This window comes from Cavia porcellus, unplaced genomic scaffold, assembly GCF_034190915.1.
Source record: "Cavia porcellus strain 051 isolate PalLab524CR breed Dunkin Hartley unplaced genomic scaffold, mCavPor4.1 scaffold_11, whole genome shotgun sequence".
In the NCBI taxonomy this organism is placed as follows: Eukaryota; Metazoa; Chordata; class Mammalia; order Rodentia; family Caviidae; genus Cavia; species Cavia porcellus.
The window spans coordinates 30,795,227-30,814,783 of NW_026947494.1; the positions used below are offsets into that span (position 1 = coordinate 30,795,227).

Consider the following 19,557-nt stretch of genomic DNA (forward strand, 5'->3'; position numbering starts at 1 on the left):
CAAATGTAGTTTGATAGTATCTATGGCAGCTGGGAAAGACAGGGACATAATAAGCCTATTAGCAATAAACACCTAGATAAGATGCCAAGCTAACTTTTATCAAGAGAACCATTAAGGCTTCTTTTGTTTGTTTTACAGTGCTGGGGACCAAACACAGGGTCTCGGCCTTGGTAGTCAAGTGCTCTACCACTAAGGTCCTGATTAAGTTTTCTTAAATTTAATCTTTGCAAGCAACTGCAAAATGTTTGACTTATAGTCCTGAACAACTCTCTGAGGTAGGTTTTATTTACTTATTTATTTTTAGACTTGGAGTCTTGCTGTACTGTCCTAGAAAAAAAGATCCTCCTTCCTCAGCTTGCTCAGTGACTGAGACTGGAAGTATGCACTGCAACCCCAGGAGGTGTAAGTTTTAAGTGATTATCTAAGAATATCTAAGAGCAAAAATTACAGCAGAGCTAGGGTATGAACCTAATCTGAGTGATTCTCAAACCTCATCCTTTCTTGAAACTCAGGGACAGGTTAGGTAGGGTAACAGCTAGGCTCCTAACAGTGTTGTCTGATATAAGTGCTGTAAATACTCACCTATTGACATCCTTGAACAATAATTTGTTTAGAGATAGCTATTTGGGGGCAGCCTTTTTTTATTCATACAATTTTTCAAGTATTTCATTTGTTCAACGTGAGGGGTAACGCAGAGATGAGGAAGAGTATTGCTACTCTCTAGGACTTTAGTCTACTATAGGGTTCAATGAGTAGAAGACATTGCTGTGCTTCAAGAGGGACATAACCAGGTGAATAAAGCCCACAATACAAAAAAAATAACTACTTTAGCATTGTTTATCACTAGTTTTTATAACCACCATGTATTAGCCTCAACTTGGAAATGACAATGGAGAGTTTAAAACTGAATATATCAAGTTCAAAGAACCTTTAGTTAAGATCAGGGATGTCTTCAAAGACACAGAAATGGCACTTATTTGTAAGTGTAAAAATGCTAGAATTTCACCTAAGGAGTAGGAGTCCAAAGCATGGCATGTGATTGGTAAGACAGCTGTAATGCAGCCCTGGCTATGTGGGGAGAGGAGCAAAGGAAGTGAGGAGGCCAGGCAGAAGGTCTGGCCTGTCTCTGTGGGCTTCCGAGCCACAGCACAGCCCGCTGCATGTCTCAGGAAAGCAGGGCACAAGGACAGAGGGTGGGAGGAGACAGCTGCAGTCAGAGTGCAAGGTGATGACTAAGGCCTGAAGGGGGCCAGACACAAGAGGGAGACATATTTCCATGTTATCCAAGATTACTCACATCAAATATTAAGAAATCAGATTCAGGGCTTTAAAAATTTGGCCAATTTGGGGGAGGAGGTCTTTATTTAATTTTGGCAAATATAACAAGTGTGAAAAAATTTTTTTTAAGTAAAAGCATGGTTCACTATTTTGAAATTCTAGTTTTTCACTGTGTACCAAGAATTGGGTTAGGCACTTGTGCCACTGAGCTAAACCCCTGGTCCTAGTGTGTACCAAGAATCAAATTCTAGGTTTTGTACTTGCCAGCCAGGCACTGTGTCACTGAGCTACATGCTTGGTCCTGAAATTCTAGTTTTAAAGGACCAGAATTTTCTTACTGAAATTCGACAATCAAAATTAAATTTTATCAAAAGGATTGGAATTTAGAAAATTTCTGTTTTCTAATGGAAGCACCATATTAAGCTACAGGCTTAAGCATATAAATTCTAGACCCAGATTGGGATTAAATTTTACTTCGGCCACATCTAAGCAGTTATTGAATCTTCCCCTGTCTTAGTTTCCTCAACTTTAAAATAAGAACATAATACCTATGTCACAGGATTGCCATTAGAGAATATAAATAGAACCTGACACATAAGTTACTAAAATTTTCAACAGTATACACTTATACTGCATTATCAATTTTTATACATTTTTAGTACATAAGCATTCTACATACAACTATGTTCTGCTTTAGTAATCAAAACACAAGTATAATAAAATTAATTAAGAAAAACTAGATATAAATAGCAGATATATCCTCAAATGTGGAAAAGGATGCCTACAACTTTACCAGACAAATAAATGAGAAAGATTCCCATATAAGTTGCAAGTAATTCACTGCTCAAATCCCAATATAAAAGGCTATCGGTGAAAAGATTCACAAGGCCTTTCTTATTTCAAAGCAGAAGAATAGTATCATGATATAACAAAGTCTTTTCTCAATCCCTTACATTCTGTTGAAATCAAAATCCCTTTTCACTACGATTTGTAGCTTTTACTAACAAAACCACAACTTTGGAGATAAGGAGGGACAGGTACAGATCTCACTAGACAAAAGCTTTAACTGTGGAGGCAAAGCGGCATTGGAGGGAGGGGACTGAAGTGGGGAAAAAGAATTAAGACATATGTACAGTCACAAATTGGCTACGATGAATGCAATCGTTATATGGGGAAGTTTGTACTAATGAAAATAAATTACACCACCCCACCCCGCCCCACCAAAAGAGCCTTAAATCTTACCACGTGGCCAAGATGAACCCTCAGGTTGCCCAAGAGGTTTCCCTGTATGGGTATAACTTGATTTGGATACACATCTGACCTTTCCAGGTCGACTTAGAAAATTGTGCCCATGTTGATTCTCTCTGCAGCAGAAATTACATAATTATGAAATCCCTAGAGTGTCATATCAGTGATAAAATTTAATAGCCTAAATTATAGCCCAGATTTGTATATTCACTTATCACTGTGTATTCTATATCTCAGGGTGTAACATTTAATGTTGATAACCCAACAAGTAATTCTTTTCATATATTTTCAAATAAATTGTTTCTACTTATGTCTCTACCCATTTCAAATTTTCCACACAGTTAGCAACTATTTATGTACTTAATTACCTGATTCATTCTGAAAAAGATTTGAACAGATCTTTTGGTATTTTGAGTAAACTCCATACCATGCACACAGGTGAACTGATTATTTATCAGTCTATATTGATAGCATTCTTTATGACTTTGTAAGTCATGTGATCATAAGTCTAATCTTTACTTCTTAAAGGTGGTGATTTTTAACAAAGTGCTGTCAATTCATACTGACAACATGGATCATCAACAGACCTACCTTTGCATATTTGTTTGCCATATATAAGAAACTTTAAGTTGCATACTTCTGCCTGGTAGACTTATGCAAACATTAAAGGTGAAATATAAATAGTGCCACAAGAAGATGAATATAACCACGCAGGAAAGGATTTGGTACAGCAAGAAAAGTGGTCAGCTGGGAGAGGGGGTCTGCCTGTTCTGCCAGAGAGAAGATAGTGGGTGAAGAAACAGGGATGTAGTTCATAGGAAATTACAGAAGCAAATCTGAACAGAAATTGTTATAGCTTGCATCTAGATGTCACCTCAAAATTTCATGAGCTCATTGGTGGGGGCTTTTGGGAGCTAACTGGATCAAGCATGTGTGAACTTGGATTACTGGTGTGTGAACATTAAATTAACCCACTGATTGGCTTAGCATAGATCTGGGTGTGGATAACGGGTACCACTCTGAGTACAGGTGGCACCACCCCATAATGCTTGTAACCTGGGTGACATGAAAGGGGAAGGAAGCGAGACTTGTTGCCACTTTGCTTTGCTGCCGGCTGCTGCCTTCTGTCTGCCTGGCCTCAGACTGTTTCTCTTCCGCTATCCCCCTCTGCCACACTGCTCTACCCTAGAGCCAGCTGACTGTGGACTGAAACTTCTACAAACTGTGAGCTAAAATAAACCTTTCCTCCTTTATCTTTGGGTGTCAGATTTTTTTCTTTGTTTGGTACCAGAAGTCGAACTCAGGACCTTGCACTTACCAAGCAGGTGCTTGTGCCACTGAGTTATATCCCTGGCCTACGGGGTCAGGTATTTTGTCTGGACATTGAGAAAAGTAACAAACATAGAAAATAAAGAAAAAATAAGACTGAACAGGTAAAATTTGTACTTCAGGTATTCTGAAGTGATTTGTTACAGTATAGTTACAGATTTGTCTTCTTCCTTGTTGATTTCTTTTGGGGGAGTACTGGGAGCTATACATCCTTGGCCCTCTTGTTGATTCTATAAATTTAAGTCCTCATAATTAAAGGATTTATGTTGTTTCTTCACTTTGTCATCATAACTGTAGGCAGGGAAGATGCAAAACACTGAATTTGGGTCACAAAAGTCTCATCAGACCTGCCATCATTTTGCCAAATGACATGTCTACATTGTCTTACCGCCTTGGAGAAGGGCAGCGCTGCTGTCCACAATGCCGAGCAGTGCTGCGTTTGTTAGGCGACGGTTTCTGTGCAGTTGCTGGTAGTTGCGCTGACTCTGCCAGCAGTTCATTCATCAGACTATAGGCTTGGGAGAGTCGCTGACTATAGTGGTTAGATAACAGCAATCTTTAGAAAAAGAAACGAATGAATGAACTAAACATCATTTACTCAGGGGGAAGATTTCTAGAGAGTACACAGTGCTTTTTGCTTTTTTCAATGCTTTTCAAATCCTCCATGTCATAAGCTGTTCAAGAACCACTATGCAGTAGGATATTGTTGAAGAAGACTCTAAAATGGCCACTGAGGTACTTCCCAAAGGTACTGGGTTTGGGGAAGGGAGAACAGCAGAATTAAGTCATAAAAGTTGAAAGGCACAAATAATATTTGAGAGCAAATTCCAAAAAAGATTAACAATGATACCTCCCATAATTTTCTGCTTATTGAACAGAAAGACTATTGTAAACTATGCAATCCTGAAGGCAGTGTCTATGTCTAGGGCAGAAGAGGTAGAGAGAATGTCCAGGCACAGCTCCCAGACTTACCTGTCTTTTTCATGCTTCATTTTTTGTCTCATCCTGATTTCCCTGGAAGTCATGTAAAACTGCAAAAGAAGTATCTGGTTAATTTATTATTGTTCAGTCCAAGTAATTAAACCCTTATATACCATTCAGTTAGCTAAAAAATAGTGTAAAAGTGTCGTATTTCATAAAGCATTGCATCTTACTACAAAATATAAAAATATTAATTAAAACATCAATTAATGTAATATCCAGTTTAATAAATGAAATATAAAATGTATCTTGCTAGTTAATATATGTTCTTAAAAAAGGAGATCCTTATTAAGCTACATATAAAATGGAAAATAATATTTTAGGGATGAAGACACCTAAAACTTGTACTCAATTGTGTAGTTACTCTCACCAATAGCTTGGCTGAAAAAGCAGAAATGACATCTAAAATAATCATTTTAATACTGTGAAACGTTTACCAAAGACCTATTATAGTGAGTTATAAATAATATGGTTCGCAAACAGACACATTTGGCAAAGTTTTTTCTTTGCAAACTGTGCATCCAGCGACAAATATGGCTGGGGCCAACTTCTCCACATGAACACAAACACGGCCATTTTTTCCAGAATTACAGAACCAATTAAGTTCATGAACTGAGGTACCACTGTATTTCAAAATGTACCATAAGGCAAACTGACAAATGTCAGTTATTTCGGAACACTAAGAGTTACTGTTGGCCAGCCTTTTCTCATGAGTCAGCACCATTTGCAGATTGCAGGGGAAGAGGACAAGCAGTCACCAAGAAGCAAGCCCTCCCAGTGAACTGGCATCATGCCACTGTGGGGCTACTGTGGGGCCAGCCAGATATCAGCCCCTTCCAGCATGTAGGCTGGGAAATAAAGAGAGGCAAACCGGCCCCACCCACGGTAAGCCACTGGCTGATTTAGAGAAACCCAGGCTGCAATGATGGCTACTGATTAATTGTACTGATGGTACAATTAATGCTTGTAGTGATTAGTGCTTCCCTGAAATTGCAGGCTTAAAGCCAGTGGTCTGATCATGTATCCATTCAGAAGATGGAGGAGCTTTTCTTAGGGTATTGACCATTGTTGATTATTGTTTTGAAATCCTGTACCATTTTCACTGTTTTGGGGGGTTGGGTTTTGTTGTTTTGTTTGATTTTATTGTATCCAACGGCATGGGCAGCTATTTCAAAGATCACAAGATATATTATGGTAGTCACTTTGGATTTACTATTATCTTGTTTTGAAGTCCTTTATTGCATTCACTATTTTGTTTTTATTGGTTCTATTTGTTCTGTTTTGTTTGATCTTTACTATGTCTGAAGGTATCTGGCTATTTTGAAGACAACAGGAAGCATTATGGTAACTATTGTTGATTTTATAATGTTTTGAAATCATGTATCTCTTACACTGGTTTGTTTTGATTGGTTTTATTGTTATATCCTCTTTAAAAATAAAAAAAATTTAAAAAACTTTTTCAGACTTATGTAAAATGTTGACTGGTCTATATGTCAGTAAAAAAGGTATTCGAGTTATATTAAACTTTTTGTGAATTTTGGCTTAGAAAAACTACATATACCTTGCATCATTCCCATTACCCTTACTAGTGCGGACTTACTGGATTCCTTCTGGGGCAAAAAGGATTGTGCTCTTGCCTCCTCTTTTCTGCCAGCTGATTTAAATAGTCTGCCATTCTTTCTTTTCTTTTTCTTTTCATCCAAACTTGAATTTCTCTTCTCTCTTTCTCAGTTCTTTGTGGACATCTGCCAGAAGAATGTGGAATCCTGTAGAATTTAGCATGCAAGACATTATTTGCTTTTAAATTTGTGATGTAGATAAGAAGTATCACGACTAAAAACTTCATTTAGAAAGATTGTGCTGCATCTTAAAAGTAGAGCTATCCTGTAGTCAGCTTGCTCCAGTCTGTTCCCTGAACTCCAAAGAAAATGGCATCAGAAGGATACCAACAACTTCTCTGTAACATTGGCTTTAAATTCTTTACCTCTTTAAACTCTTCCCTTATGTCTTATCTTTTGTTTTTTCTTAATCCTCAAAATACTATATACCTCATACATTGCTTCCCTTTCCTGTTTATGACGTTAGTATTAATATGGTCTGCTTTGAACTTGCTTACTTATGATCTGTTCTCTAGACCATCTCAGTCACTTTCAAAACTTTACAGAGGTGACCTCTGAGCTGTCCATATGTACCTCCATCTTCAGGTCTGTGTTACACTTCCCATTGACCAGCTGAGATAATGACTACACTGGGCAGGAGTGCTGTGACTGGCTTATTTCTGCAAACTCTGAGGATGACAGTGGATGACACTGGCTTGAGGCCTTACCATCAGCCTGGATGAAATGTTCTTAGAACTATGCTACACTTTGAGACCCTGCCTCCCTAATGCTTTCCTTCCTTCTTTTCTCATATCCATGTGCCCAACAAAACTCTTATATATCAATCCCATCTTGACTTCTGTTTCTCAGAGTCTAAAAAAATGCAAGTGGTACTAATACATGAGAAAATGAGTACTTGAAGCTGGGCCTGGGGGAAGATCCATCACCGAGAGTGTAAAGCAGACACCATGTGAGATGGAAGATGGAACCACACACACACACACACACACACACACAGTGCTTTATTCTGAACACCACCTTTCCTTCCCAGAGTCTGGGTCACAGAATATGCCAGACAGTACCCCTGATAAAACCAACAAGAACCTAACATACTTGTCTGGTGGATATTTCACGTGGTTGTCACAACTTTCTACACTAGAAGTCAGGATGTCTTCTGATTGGGAAAGGATTCTGAGAAGGCTTTGCCTACTTTCTCCTGGATCTTACCCCAGGGAAGCTTTTCCCTTTGCTGACTTTGCTTTGATCACTGTCGGGATAAATTATCACTATAAACATAATTACAGAATATGGTACATTTTGTGAATGCTAGCAAAATGCAGTCCATAGTGATCTTGGGGCTCTCCCAGCACAAAGTCAGATCTACTGTCTTTGTGTGGCTTTCTCCCTTTCCCTTCACAGAGATTTCTCCACATAAAGCTCTTGTTCATCTAAATCCCACATTGGCATCAGCTTCTCAAAGGACGTTAAGTTGATTGTTACTAGACACTTTCCTGTTACCTTATGTTTTAAATCACTACTGAAGTCAGGGGTTTTCAAGGAAAACAATTTAATACAGACATAAAATTTACAGATTTTTTTTTTTTTTTTGTATCGGGGACCGAACCCAGCACCTTGCACTTGCCAGGCAGGCACTTATGTTGCTGAGCTAAATCCCCAGCCCACAGAATTATTTTATAACAGTCACCCGAAGGGTCAAACACAAAAAGTGTCAGAACCTGTCAACACACTAAAGTCCTCAAAAAATCGAGCTGAGGGTCCAGATCCCACGGCAACATCCTGCATGAGTCAGCTGAAGACCTAGAGTCCATGACAATGTTTCATGCAAGTCTGTTTCATGGATCTGCACTGGGAAGACTCAAAGGTCAGCGGTGGAAATCACAAAGTCTGTGCTAGTAGGTTGAGGCTTCTGCACTGGAGCCAAAAAGCTATGTTCAAAATAAGGGACAAGATTCCTCTAAAAAAACACTACAGCCATTTTTAATGACAACAAGGGCCCAAGCTCCTCCAACAATGACAACAGCTGAGTTCATATCAGGAAGCCAGTGTGACAAGCTTCTTCTGGATACTGAACAGCACACCATCTTCCCCTGAAGAGCCAGGAAACAGTTAAGTAAAAACCAGAGCTTCCCCAAAGAACCACAGCCTTTCTCAGCAACAAGGTCTTGAGCTCCTCTCACAATCAGAACTGCCAAATTCACATCAGAAAAGCCAGCATGACAAGCTCCTCCAACAGAACTAACAGTACCAGAAAAACCAGCAACACCCAGGAGAACCAACAACACTGTATAACAACTCTTCTTCCTCTCCAGTTTTTTTTATGTTGTTGACAACCCTCAGGTGGGCTTCCCTACACTCAGTGCCACACTGATTCAGTTCAGCTGATGTTACAAGTTGACCACCAGTTGTCAGTTCACCACTACCACATTCTTCAACTTGCAAAAGAAATCACCATCAGTTAAGTCATCCAAAAAAATCTGTCACTCTCACTTTCTGACAGAGCCCAGAATTTCCTCAGCTCTGTGACCTGCACTTTCTACTCTGAGCACTTGATCTTTGACTCCAGAAGTAAAGTCGTCTAACTGGCTCCCGGTTCAGACTAAGACCCTTTGCTGTTTGCCAATGAGTTGAACTCAGTAAGTGCCTCTGGTTTCCATCCTGGCTTGTCCCACTCTCCCATGCACAAACTCTAGCTCCATCTAACACCTGTCCTCACCATCATCATAACTTTGCATATGATATTCTGTCTGCCTGAAATATCCTTCTTCCCAGTTATTAGTCACTAACAGATAATTTCTATTGATATTTTGAGATACTGATCAAATTCCTGAACTGGTGAAATTGCCTTCTCTAACTGTCTTCTAATAGCACACTTACATAACTTGATCTTAACAGTTTTTCTCCATTTTTATTCTAATTCTTGACATTTCATAGGCTACTGATGAAATATCTATAACAAGATCATTAACTTTAGACAAAAAAGAGCAACTAGGAATTCACTAAGTATACTAGTTTAGAAAATTAGGATTTTCATGGTCTTAATACAAGGTTATCAATGTAGCTGATAAATACCATGAATTAAACAGAAACATTCTTTCATCTTTTGATGCACTATTTTCAGGTAATACCCCTGTGACTTTATAGTACATTGCATTTTCATTAAAGCAGAAATAGATAAACCCCATAAGTATAGCTAAACCAGAAAATAGATAAATTCTGTAAATTGACAAGAGGTGAATAAACTTTTAGGAAAACATGAATAGAAGAGTCAGCCTGCATTCTATTCAGGAAGAGTTGTAAGGAAAAATATTTTAAGGTAATAGACCATAGGAAGGCTATTATAAATATATCCTAGGGTTAATATTTAGGAAAAAGTACCATGAGCTAAAATATTCACTAGTTTTAATAAGCAACAGGACTAACTGTATGTTGTACTTAGGAGTGATGAGTCATGAGTTCGATCCTTGGTACTAAAAAGAGTAAGTCATTCAGCTGAAGTTGTGTACAATCTAAGGACAATTGACAATTTTGGGCCAGGGATTTAGCTCAACAGTATAAGCACCTGCCTTGCAAGCATGCAGTTGTGAGTTCAATCCTTGGTACCAAAGAAATGAGTGACAAGACCTGGGGAAAGCTCACAGGACACAGATGTGCTATATTAGCTAAACAAACCAGCTATACACTGTTGGAGAAGCTGCACATTTGTTTCATAAAAATTACACTAAAATATGGCCAATTTTAAACATTCTTGAACCAGAAACATTTTAAGTGGGTTAAAAATGAATTATTTAATAGCTAGCAACTCAGTGATGGGGCATGTGCTTAGCATTCGCAAGACCAGAGATTTCATCTTCAGCATCCGAAACCAAAATCAAATAATGAAATGAAGTATCTTCAATGATTACCTAGAGATACTCTTAGCTTGTTGCTCTGTTAAGCCAAGTTCTTTACTGGAAACACCACAGTTAGTTATGAGGTCATCAATAATATCTGCAATATCAGTCAATCCGGTCATCTGGAGTGGATCTACTGAAACACTTCAATTAGAAATGTAATTTCAGAATTATAAATCACCATCTCCAACTTATTACATTAAGTAAAAACAAATATGCAAAACTAGGCCTTTAAGAACAAAAATTTGAAAATGGTAAACATATATCTACTCGTCTTCTATTTCTGTAATTCTGTTATCTCTCAGGGGAAAAGCACACTCATTCATAACTGATGATTTCATAGGTGCTTAGTAAAACACTTTCGACCTTAGAGAAGACCTGTGTGAGTCTTGCCTACTGAAATTTAATGAATATGCAGTAAAAAAAAGTATAGCAAATACAGTCTATCACTTTGTAATTACTTATAATAGCAAGGGACACAACGTAACAGTTTTAGTTTCTTAAAACACTGCATTCCCAGAAGACATTATATTCATTTAAACAAAAAAAATTATAATCTAAAAGTTCACATTCACAGGGACAAACTCTCCAGAAGACATATTTATGTATAAATTTAAGTAAGATAATGAATTCTTTTTTTTTTTTTTTTTTTCCGGTACCGGGGATCGAACTCACAACTGCCTGCTTGCAAGGCAGGCGCTTATGCTGATGAGCTAAATCCCTAGCCCCAAGATAATGAATTCTTAAAATATTTACCTCTCAAATAATTCATCACTATTCTTCATACCTTAAAAAAAGAAACATTATTAATAACAATTTAGGACAGTGCTTTAACTTTCAATTTTTTTGGAGGGGTATCAGGAATCAAACTCAGGACCTCACACTTGCCAGGCTGCACCACTGAGCTAAATCCCCAGCCTTAACGTTCAATTACTAATCAAATTTAGAAATTATATCACCAGAAACTGAAATATTTTAAAGAAACCTTTAAATTGGTTTAAAGATACATATATAAAGCATTTTTAGCTCCTATTAAATACACTGTTTCGTAGTAAATATCTGTTTTGAGATTACATTTCTATAATGTACTGCTCAGAAGATACTGTTGTAGCTTATATCTAGATGTCCCCCCAAAGCTTCATGTGGTCAGAGGTGGGGTTTTCAGAAATGGCATCTAGGTTGTGTGAATATGGATTAAGGGTGTGGTACTGGGATTAGGAGTATGGGGTTCTGGATTACTTTATTAATTTGTTTACCATAGTTTGGGGTGTGGATAATGGAAGTTCCGCTCTGGATATGGGTGGCACCACCTAAAAGGTTTGTAGCCTGGATGGAATAAAAGGGAAAAGTAGGCTTGCTGCTGCTGCTTGATACTCGGTGCCTCCTTCCTGCTCTGCCATGGACTGTTTCTCCTCTGCAATATCTATCTGCATGTTGCCTTGTCTTGGAACTAGCCTAATACAGACTGAAACTGCTACAAACTGTGAGCTAAAATAAATCTTTTCTCCTTTAAACTGTAGGTGTCAGGTAGTTTGTCTCAATAAGAAAAGTAACTAAAAGAGAGTTTAGAGTTTGGGAGTGTAATTTACTTAAAAACAAAACAAATAATAAACTCTGGTAATCTGAAAATAATACACTGTGAATTTTTTTTAACTTTTAAAAAATATCTAATTTAAATCCAAGAAGCAATTTACCTGAACAGGACCTCAAAAACAATTTTTAAATCTTGTCCAATATGATTATATATCTTTAAAGCAAAACAATAAAATCATATATATGTTTAAGGAAAATTGTGAAATTGCTTCCTGAAAAAATTTAAGATTTTACTAAATTAAGATAAACTAAACCTGTCTCTAAGACTTTTATATATCCACATTTTTTTTGGGGGGGGGAGTCTTTTTTACCTTTTTATCGGTACCGGGGATCGAACAATATGAAATAATTTTGTTTTTGTAAGCATACATTTTTCAATTGATTCACAAGGATTTTTAACCTTTTTCTTAGAACCTGAGAATATGTGACTTTTTATCAGCAATTAAATTTTACTAAGAGAAAATATTCACACAAATCTAAGATTATAACAACTGTTATAACTTATAGTTTCTGCTTAGGAGAAAAAGATACTTCTCCTAAGAGAGGGTCCATTAAGAAGACACTCTGAGGTCCCCTGCTAGCCTATTCATGAAGGAAGCTTGAAGAATTACCTTCTACTTCTGTATGGGCTAATGAGCAAGGTGGGTGAGATTAAGACATGATCTCTTGGGTGAAAGGCTGAAGTTTTAGTCATCAAACATAGGTGAATGGCAAGTTGCTCTTCCTTCTCCGTTTAGGGACCCATGACCACAAGGCCACAGTATTTACAAACCTGGACAAACCTCGTCAAGCCAATTTTTTTTTTTTTGTACTGAGAATCAAACTCAGAATCTTGCACTTGCCAGGCAGGTGTTGCACCACTGAGCTTTATCCCTGGCCCCCCACCTGCATCAAGTTTAATATTTTTTAATCTGGGGCTGGGGATAAGCACCTGCCTTGCAAGCAGGTGGTCATGAGTTCGATCCCTGGTACCGATAAAAAAATAAATAAATAAAATAAAATAAATAAAAAACATTTTTTAATCACTACTACTGAAAGAAAACACTTTTTTTTTTTGTCTTTTTCATTTTTATCGGTACCAGGGATCGAACTCACGACTACCTGCTTGCAAGGCAGGTGCTTATGCCGCTGAGCTAAATCCCCAGACCCAAGAAAATACCTTTTTGCAGAACTCTAGTAACAAGTGCAGTTAAAATGCACAACTTCATGTTTAAAGATAAATTGTCTTACATATTATTTTTTTTTGTTTTTTTCCCTGAGACAAGGTCTCATCACAAATTCAGGCTAGCTTTTTAAACTTACCATGTAACCCAAACTGGCCTTGAACTATCAGCAATCCTGCTGCCTCAACCTTCTGAGCATTACGATTATAGCCATGTATCATCACACTCAGCCATATTATTAAGAAAAGCTTCTAGCTGGGCCTGTAATTCTAGCACAGAGGAGGCAGAGGCAGGAATGCTGTAAGTCCAAGGCTAGCCTGAACTACGTAGTGAGACATTATCTCAAAAAAAAAAAAAGCTTCCTCTACTAAAAAAAAAAGGATAATGATGAGTGCAGACTAATCACATAAAAATGTGGTTAGTAAGAAAGTGTTCTTGTATCAAACAGCAGTAAATGATGTATTAAAAACCTTTAAAAATAGTCACATAGAGTCTACTATTTCATTTCAAAGCACTTTTGGAACTCTTCTTTTGTGATTGCCTACATAAATGATTTATTAAATACAATTGATCATTTTTATTCCTTGGTAACTGATTCCTTATCTTCAATTCTAAAAAAAAAAATGACAGCCTAGCTATTTACTTCACATATCAGCAGAGCCTCTGAATATTGTATGGTTGCAAAAATTAAATATATCCTCAGTGAATAAATTATTTACCACTAAGAATACTCAAAGAAATATGCTTATAAATGGAACTTAATTGCAAAAGAGGAAAATCTAAGCTATTTTTGATCATTAAAGCAAGGAAAAGACAACGTATTTTTCTAAGTTGCCAACTCTGGAGAAAATACCCATTAGATGATCTAAATATCTTCACTTATAAAAATGTTTTTTTCCTAAGTTTGTAATCATATACTGACCCATAGAAAAAAGCATTTTATCTACTTTTATATAGGTTACAAGGAAAATACTGTACCCTCTTATTCTTATACAAACCTGCATTCATTAGAATAAAGAATGCTACTTTCAACTGCCATTTCCAACTAAAACTAAGGTTCAATATTCTCAACTGTAAGTGGGGATAATAACTGTCTTCTTCATAGGTCAGGATTAAACAAGCGTCTACACAAACAAAACAGTGATGGTCTCACATAAGATAGACACCAATTAATCTGTATTTTGTTTTCAAGTTAAAATTCAAAGTTCTGATAACTGGCAGGGTTTGAATGTCTCAATTTTTGTAAAACTCAAAACACAATAACTCTAGTTGCTATATATCTAGCATTAATATGTCATACAGGTGTATAATGCATGGTTGAAGTATATTTTATAAAATTCTTGTGAATGGCACATTTTAATTTCCCTTCCCCTGAAATAAGTACTACAAAATGACTTCACAAATTCTTCATTAAGTATATTCCCAGGAGACTTAGTTCAGGAAAATAAAGTGTATATATATGAAAAAAATCTACAGAACAATACCAGAAGAAGTAATATTCTGGTCACTGGAAAGGCTGACAGCTGAATCGGCAGAAGGTACACAGGTTTTCTGATTAGAATGATTTTCTGTTACTGACAATTCAGCTTCTGAAGTCTTCTCTTTGTCAGTTTGATCCTCTTCCTTCATATGAGTCAGAAAATGGACTAATCCAGAGCACATATTACAATTGAAAGAAAACAGTGAAAACAATCATGGAAAAAAGTATAAAAACTGTAATATTGCCACATGACAACATAGACACATTAGAAGTTTGCAACAATGCTGGTGCAAACAATGCTGGTGCATGCTTGTAATCCTAACACTTGGGAGGCTGAAGTGGGAGAATACAAACAAGTTTGATGCCAGCCTGGGCTATAGAGTGAGTTCAAGACAGTCTAAATTACATAATGAGAACCTGTCTCAAAAAAACCCTCAAGATGATGATGATGATGATGATGATGATAATAATAATAAAAAGAACAAAAAGTTTGCAACATACTTTTTCTGATTGTTTTCTACAGTATGAAGAACTAATTTGTTCTGAACTTTAAAATGAAAACTGTCATAGTAAAAAAAAAAATCAAACAGCTTTTAAGGAAGCATAGAAACAATAATGTAAAAACAGGACAGGAACAGACATATTTGAAAAAGAATTTGAGAGTAAAACTATAGTCACCAGGTATAGCCAGTGTGGGCAGGCAGCCACGGTCAGATCTGCCTCTGCTTGCCAGCTGCTGCCATCAGAAAGCTTACTTCCAGCACACAACCAGTGCAGGCAGGGATACACCTGTAGGCCACCACTGGAGACCCTTGCTTCCTTTGGGCAGCCAGAATCAGACGAACACTCCCCTCAGTGTATACTTCTACCAGGGGTTGTCCTGGTGTAGAGACACAGGCTGAGAGAAGCAACAGCTCCCTACCACAGTCTCCTGGCCATCAGGGAAGCCCCAGTGTAGCCACACAGGACTGGAGAACCCCATTGCATGCCCTATGATCATCCTGGGAACCTGAGGTCAGAGAAACCCAGGTGCTACCCATTCTCTTACACTGCTGAGGGGTGGCCAATGTGGTAAGTGGCTGGGACCTCACAACTGGCTTGTGGGGTGGAACCCAGGAGAATGTCAAGACAAAGTAGCAAAAGGCAATCTCACACCTCTAGCCCACACAGAACAAGTCTGGGAGATACACTCATAGAAGAAAATGGAAGTCACATACCTGAAATCCCCAAGGATTAGAAACAATTTCATGAGACTGTAAAAGTAATCAAATCAGAAATAATGTCTCATGTAAAAGAAGAAATAAAAAAAAATGTAAGAATTGCTGAGCATACCTAAAGGAACACAGACAAAAGAGAGCAGCATAAGAAAATGATGGAAACCTTGAGTAAACAATATAGAAAAGAATTACAATGCATGAAACAGATTCAAAGAGATATTCAGAAAATTAAAAAGTCAATCGAAAGCTGGCAAAACCACTTGAAACAGACTGAAGATAGACTTTTCAGACTCTGAAGACAGGATCATAGCTAGTGATCGTGAAAGGAAAGATCTCTTAAAAGTAACATGGAATCAGGAAATAATTCAATGGCTGCAAGATGATACAAAGAAAAATAATCTAAGAGTGATAGGTATTAGTGAAGAAGCAGGAGTCAACACAAATGAGATAAAAAGGCCATTTACAGAAGTAACAGCTGAAAATTTCCCAAACATGAGAATGGAAACTGACCTACAGATCAGTGAAGCATATAGAACTCCAAATAACCATAATCAAAATTAAACTACACCCAGACATATAATAATCAACATCTCAGAAATTCAGCACAAGAACAGAATATTAAAAGCTCTTAAGAGAAAAGAGACAGATCACATATAAAGAGAAATGAATCAGAATCACAGCAGCCTTGTCAACACAAACCATCAAGTCAAGAAGAGTTTGGAGTGAGGTGTTTCAAATCCTGAAGGAAAACAACTTCCAACCCAGATTGACATACCCTGCAAAACTACCTTTCAAAATTAATGGAGAAATAAGACATTTCCATGATAAAGAACAACTAAAGGAATTCATGACCAACAAACCAACCCTACAGAGAGTGTTGATTCTCTTCAATTAAATGACCAGCTACAAAAACTATTTCCATATACTAGGCCACAAAGGAATTTTTTTGAGGTACTAGCTATTTCCAGATATTGGGCCACAAAGGAATTTTTTTGAGGTACTAGGAATTGAACCCAGGGGTCCTACACCACTTAGCTACATCCACAGTCCTTTTTATTTTTTGAGACAGGATCTCACTAAGTTCCCAGGCTGGGCTCTTGCTTTAGCCTCCCAAAGCTGGGATTACTAATGTGTGTCATGACACCCAGCTCATAAAGGAAATTTTAATAAATACCAAAAACCAATAATATCATACATATCATCTAATAGCAAGAAAAATGGAAATGAATCATGAAAAACACAGCCCAAATCCACTTAATAAAATTATGTAGACCTAAACACACCAAATGTCATGTCAATATCCTTGGCTAGGTCCATGGAGGAACATGTTTAACATTGAATACACATAGTTACTAAGAAAAAAATGGAGTTAGGAAAAAGCCAACAAATTAACCTCCCCAAAATGGAAGAGGTAACAAAAGTAAAATTTAAAAATGCAAATACTGTATAAGCAATTACAAATACAGGAGACTATGAAAACGTAAGTACCCTAATTTCAATCTTTCAATAAAATGAAACAGTCCACCCACCGCTTGGCTGTTTAATTGGACCTCAAATACCAGCAACCTTACCAAAAAGGTCTGCGGCCTTCAGAGTCTGTAGTCAGTGGCTCAGAACTCAGAAACTAAGATCTAGGCCACTTGGCACAGTTCTGGCATAAAAGCCAGAATAGGTTATTAGTATCTCAGAAGAAAAAAAAAATCTAAAATGGCCTTACAGTAGGAACCAGTCTCATTATTACAAAAATAATCCTGAGGGCTGGGCTTAAAGTGCAGTTAGCACGTGTGAAGTCCTGGATTTGATTCCAGTCTCCCTGTTCCCCCACAAAAAGACAAAAACAAAACAAAAGAAAAAAACCAAATTTAATCAAAAACAGAGGGGCCAATAACTTCAGCCTCTTTCTGAAAATGATTTCTAGGGATGGCACTCCAAAAAGCAATGCCTTTTCTTTCAGACTAAGCCAGGCTTTGGGCCCACAACTCCACAAACCTTCTTTAGAAATGCTAACAGCTTTTGAAGCTAATGCTGTTTCAAATTCTGGGCCAGAAGATAATTCAATGTGGTCTACCTCTCCGACCTGTTTTAAAAGAAAAAGACACACCACAAAACAATTGCTTTAAATTTTATACTTGGATAATTTTAAAATATCATAGACCATTTTATATAAATTTCAAAGATTTACATTAATGGAACTAATAAATGAAATGGAGCTAAATCCAACATGAACTATTAGGACTGATAAAGAGGAGGAAATTTTTTTTTTTTTGCCCTCCACCCTTTTTGGAGACAGGGTTTTGCTATAGTCTTGGCTGGCCTTGAACTCACTATACAGCCTTGGCTGGCTTCAAATTTGCAGTGATCCTCGTGTCTCAGCCTCTCAAGTGCTGAGATTACAGGTGTGTACCACCACAACCAACCTTGGAGCCTAATTTAATCTTTTTAAGAGACTTTGGAAATAGTAGCATATAATTTTGGAATATGAAAGAAACTTTACCACCCAGATAAAACCTTCCATTTACAGATGAGGGAATGAGGACCAAAGATTCAGTGATTTTCTTACTGACAGAATACAGATTTCAACCCAGCTGTTCTAGGCTGCTGGTCAGTGTTTGTTTATAGTGTTCCTAGGCCTCTAGGCCTGCAGGCTCTTCTTAACTATATAAGTCAATATGTTTGTGCTGATGTAGATATTATAACAGGGGGAGTTCATTTTAAACAAATAGACCAAACCTGTCATTTGAGTTAAAGATATTTCTTTTTTTTTTTTGGTCTTTTTCGTTTTTATCAGTACCAGGGATCGAACTCACAACTGCCTGCTTGGAAAGCAGGCGCTTATGCCGCTGAGCTAAATCCCCAGCCCCATTAAAGATATTTCTTTCAAATAGTCATCCTGGAAGATTTACATACTTACGGACTGAGCAAATGTCTTTAAAATTCTTTGAAACTATCTACGGTTAGATTTTTAAAATGTGGGTTTACATAATGGAATACTATTCAGCCATAAAAAGAATGAAATTATTTCATTTATAACAATGTAAATGCAACTAGATTGGTTAAATGAAATAAGCTAGGCACAAAAAACACAAGTACCACATGATCTCCCCTCAGATGTAGGCTCTAGAAGAGTTGATCTCATAGAAGCTGAGGATGGAATGGACAAAGGTCAAGGAGAGTTGGGGTAGGAGTGGGAAAGACTGATCAAGGATACTTTAATAACAGTTAAGACAGGAGGAAGGGGTTTGGTGGGCCACCACATAACATGGTGACTACTTAACAGGGCCAAGGATGTGGCTCAGCAGCATAATGCCTGCCTGGCAAATGCAAGGCTGAGTTTGATTTCTGGTACAAAAAACAAAAAAAAATCCATGGTGACTACAGATAATAATAATGTACTGTGTCTCTGAAAAAGCTAGACAAAAAGACTTTGAGTGCCTTTGCTAAGTGTTTATGGAGATAAACATGTTTAATATGACTCAAACATTTCTTGAGATATATATATACTGAAACATATACTGAAAAATATATATAATTTTTATAAACCTATTATACATATATTGAAAAAAATCAATACATTAGCTACCTGGACTACTTTTTTAGGTAAGTCAAAGGTGGAATTCTAGCTAGGTGCGGAGGCACAGGCCTATAATCTCAGTGCTCTGGAGGCTAAGGCAGGTAGATCGCTTCAAGGTTGAGACCAGCCTTAACTACACAGAAAGACCCTATCTCAAAACAAACAAACAAAAAAACCCAATGAATGAA

The 19,557-nt window shown here is 37.2% G+C and overlaps 1 protein-coding gene across 10 annotated transcripts in view; it reads right to left on the minus strand.

Moving 5' to 3' along the window:
* The window catches only part of Cplane1 (ciliogenesis and planar polarity effector complex subunit 1), a 129,437-nt gene that overhangs the window by 10,360 nt on the left and 99,520 nt on the right, over window positions 1–19,557 (minus strand). For 7 of the 10 annotated variants that reach the window (XM_063258085.1, XM_063258081.1, XM_063258082.1 and 4 more), the window contains 8 exons: window positions 17,788–17,875; window positions 14,586–14,747; window positions 11,102–11,132; window positions 10,358–10,489; window positions 6,437–6,602; window positions 4,828–4,886; window positions 4,244–4,411; window positions 2,521–2,642 (listed from right to left, as the gene is read on the minus strand). In XM_063258085.1, coding sequence (XP_063114155.1) covers window positions 2,521–2,642; window positions 4,244–4,411; window positions 4,828–4,886; window positions 6,437–6,602; window positions 10,358–10,489; window positions 11,102–11,132; window positions 14,586–14,747; window positions 17,788–17,875 — 928 coding nt within the window. Of the gene's footprint in view, window positions 1–2,520; window positions 2,643–4,243; window positions 4,412–4,827; window positions 4,887–6,436; window positions 6,603–10,357; window positions 10,490–11,101; window positions 11,133–11,601; window positions 11,672–14,585; window positions 14,748–17,787; window positions 17,876–19,557 lie in introns of those variants that run through there. The other 3 variants (XM_063258084.1, XM_063258083.1, XM_063258086.1) reach the window with 3 other exon arrangements.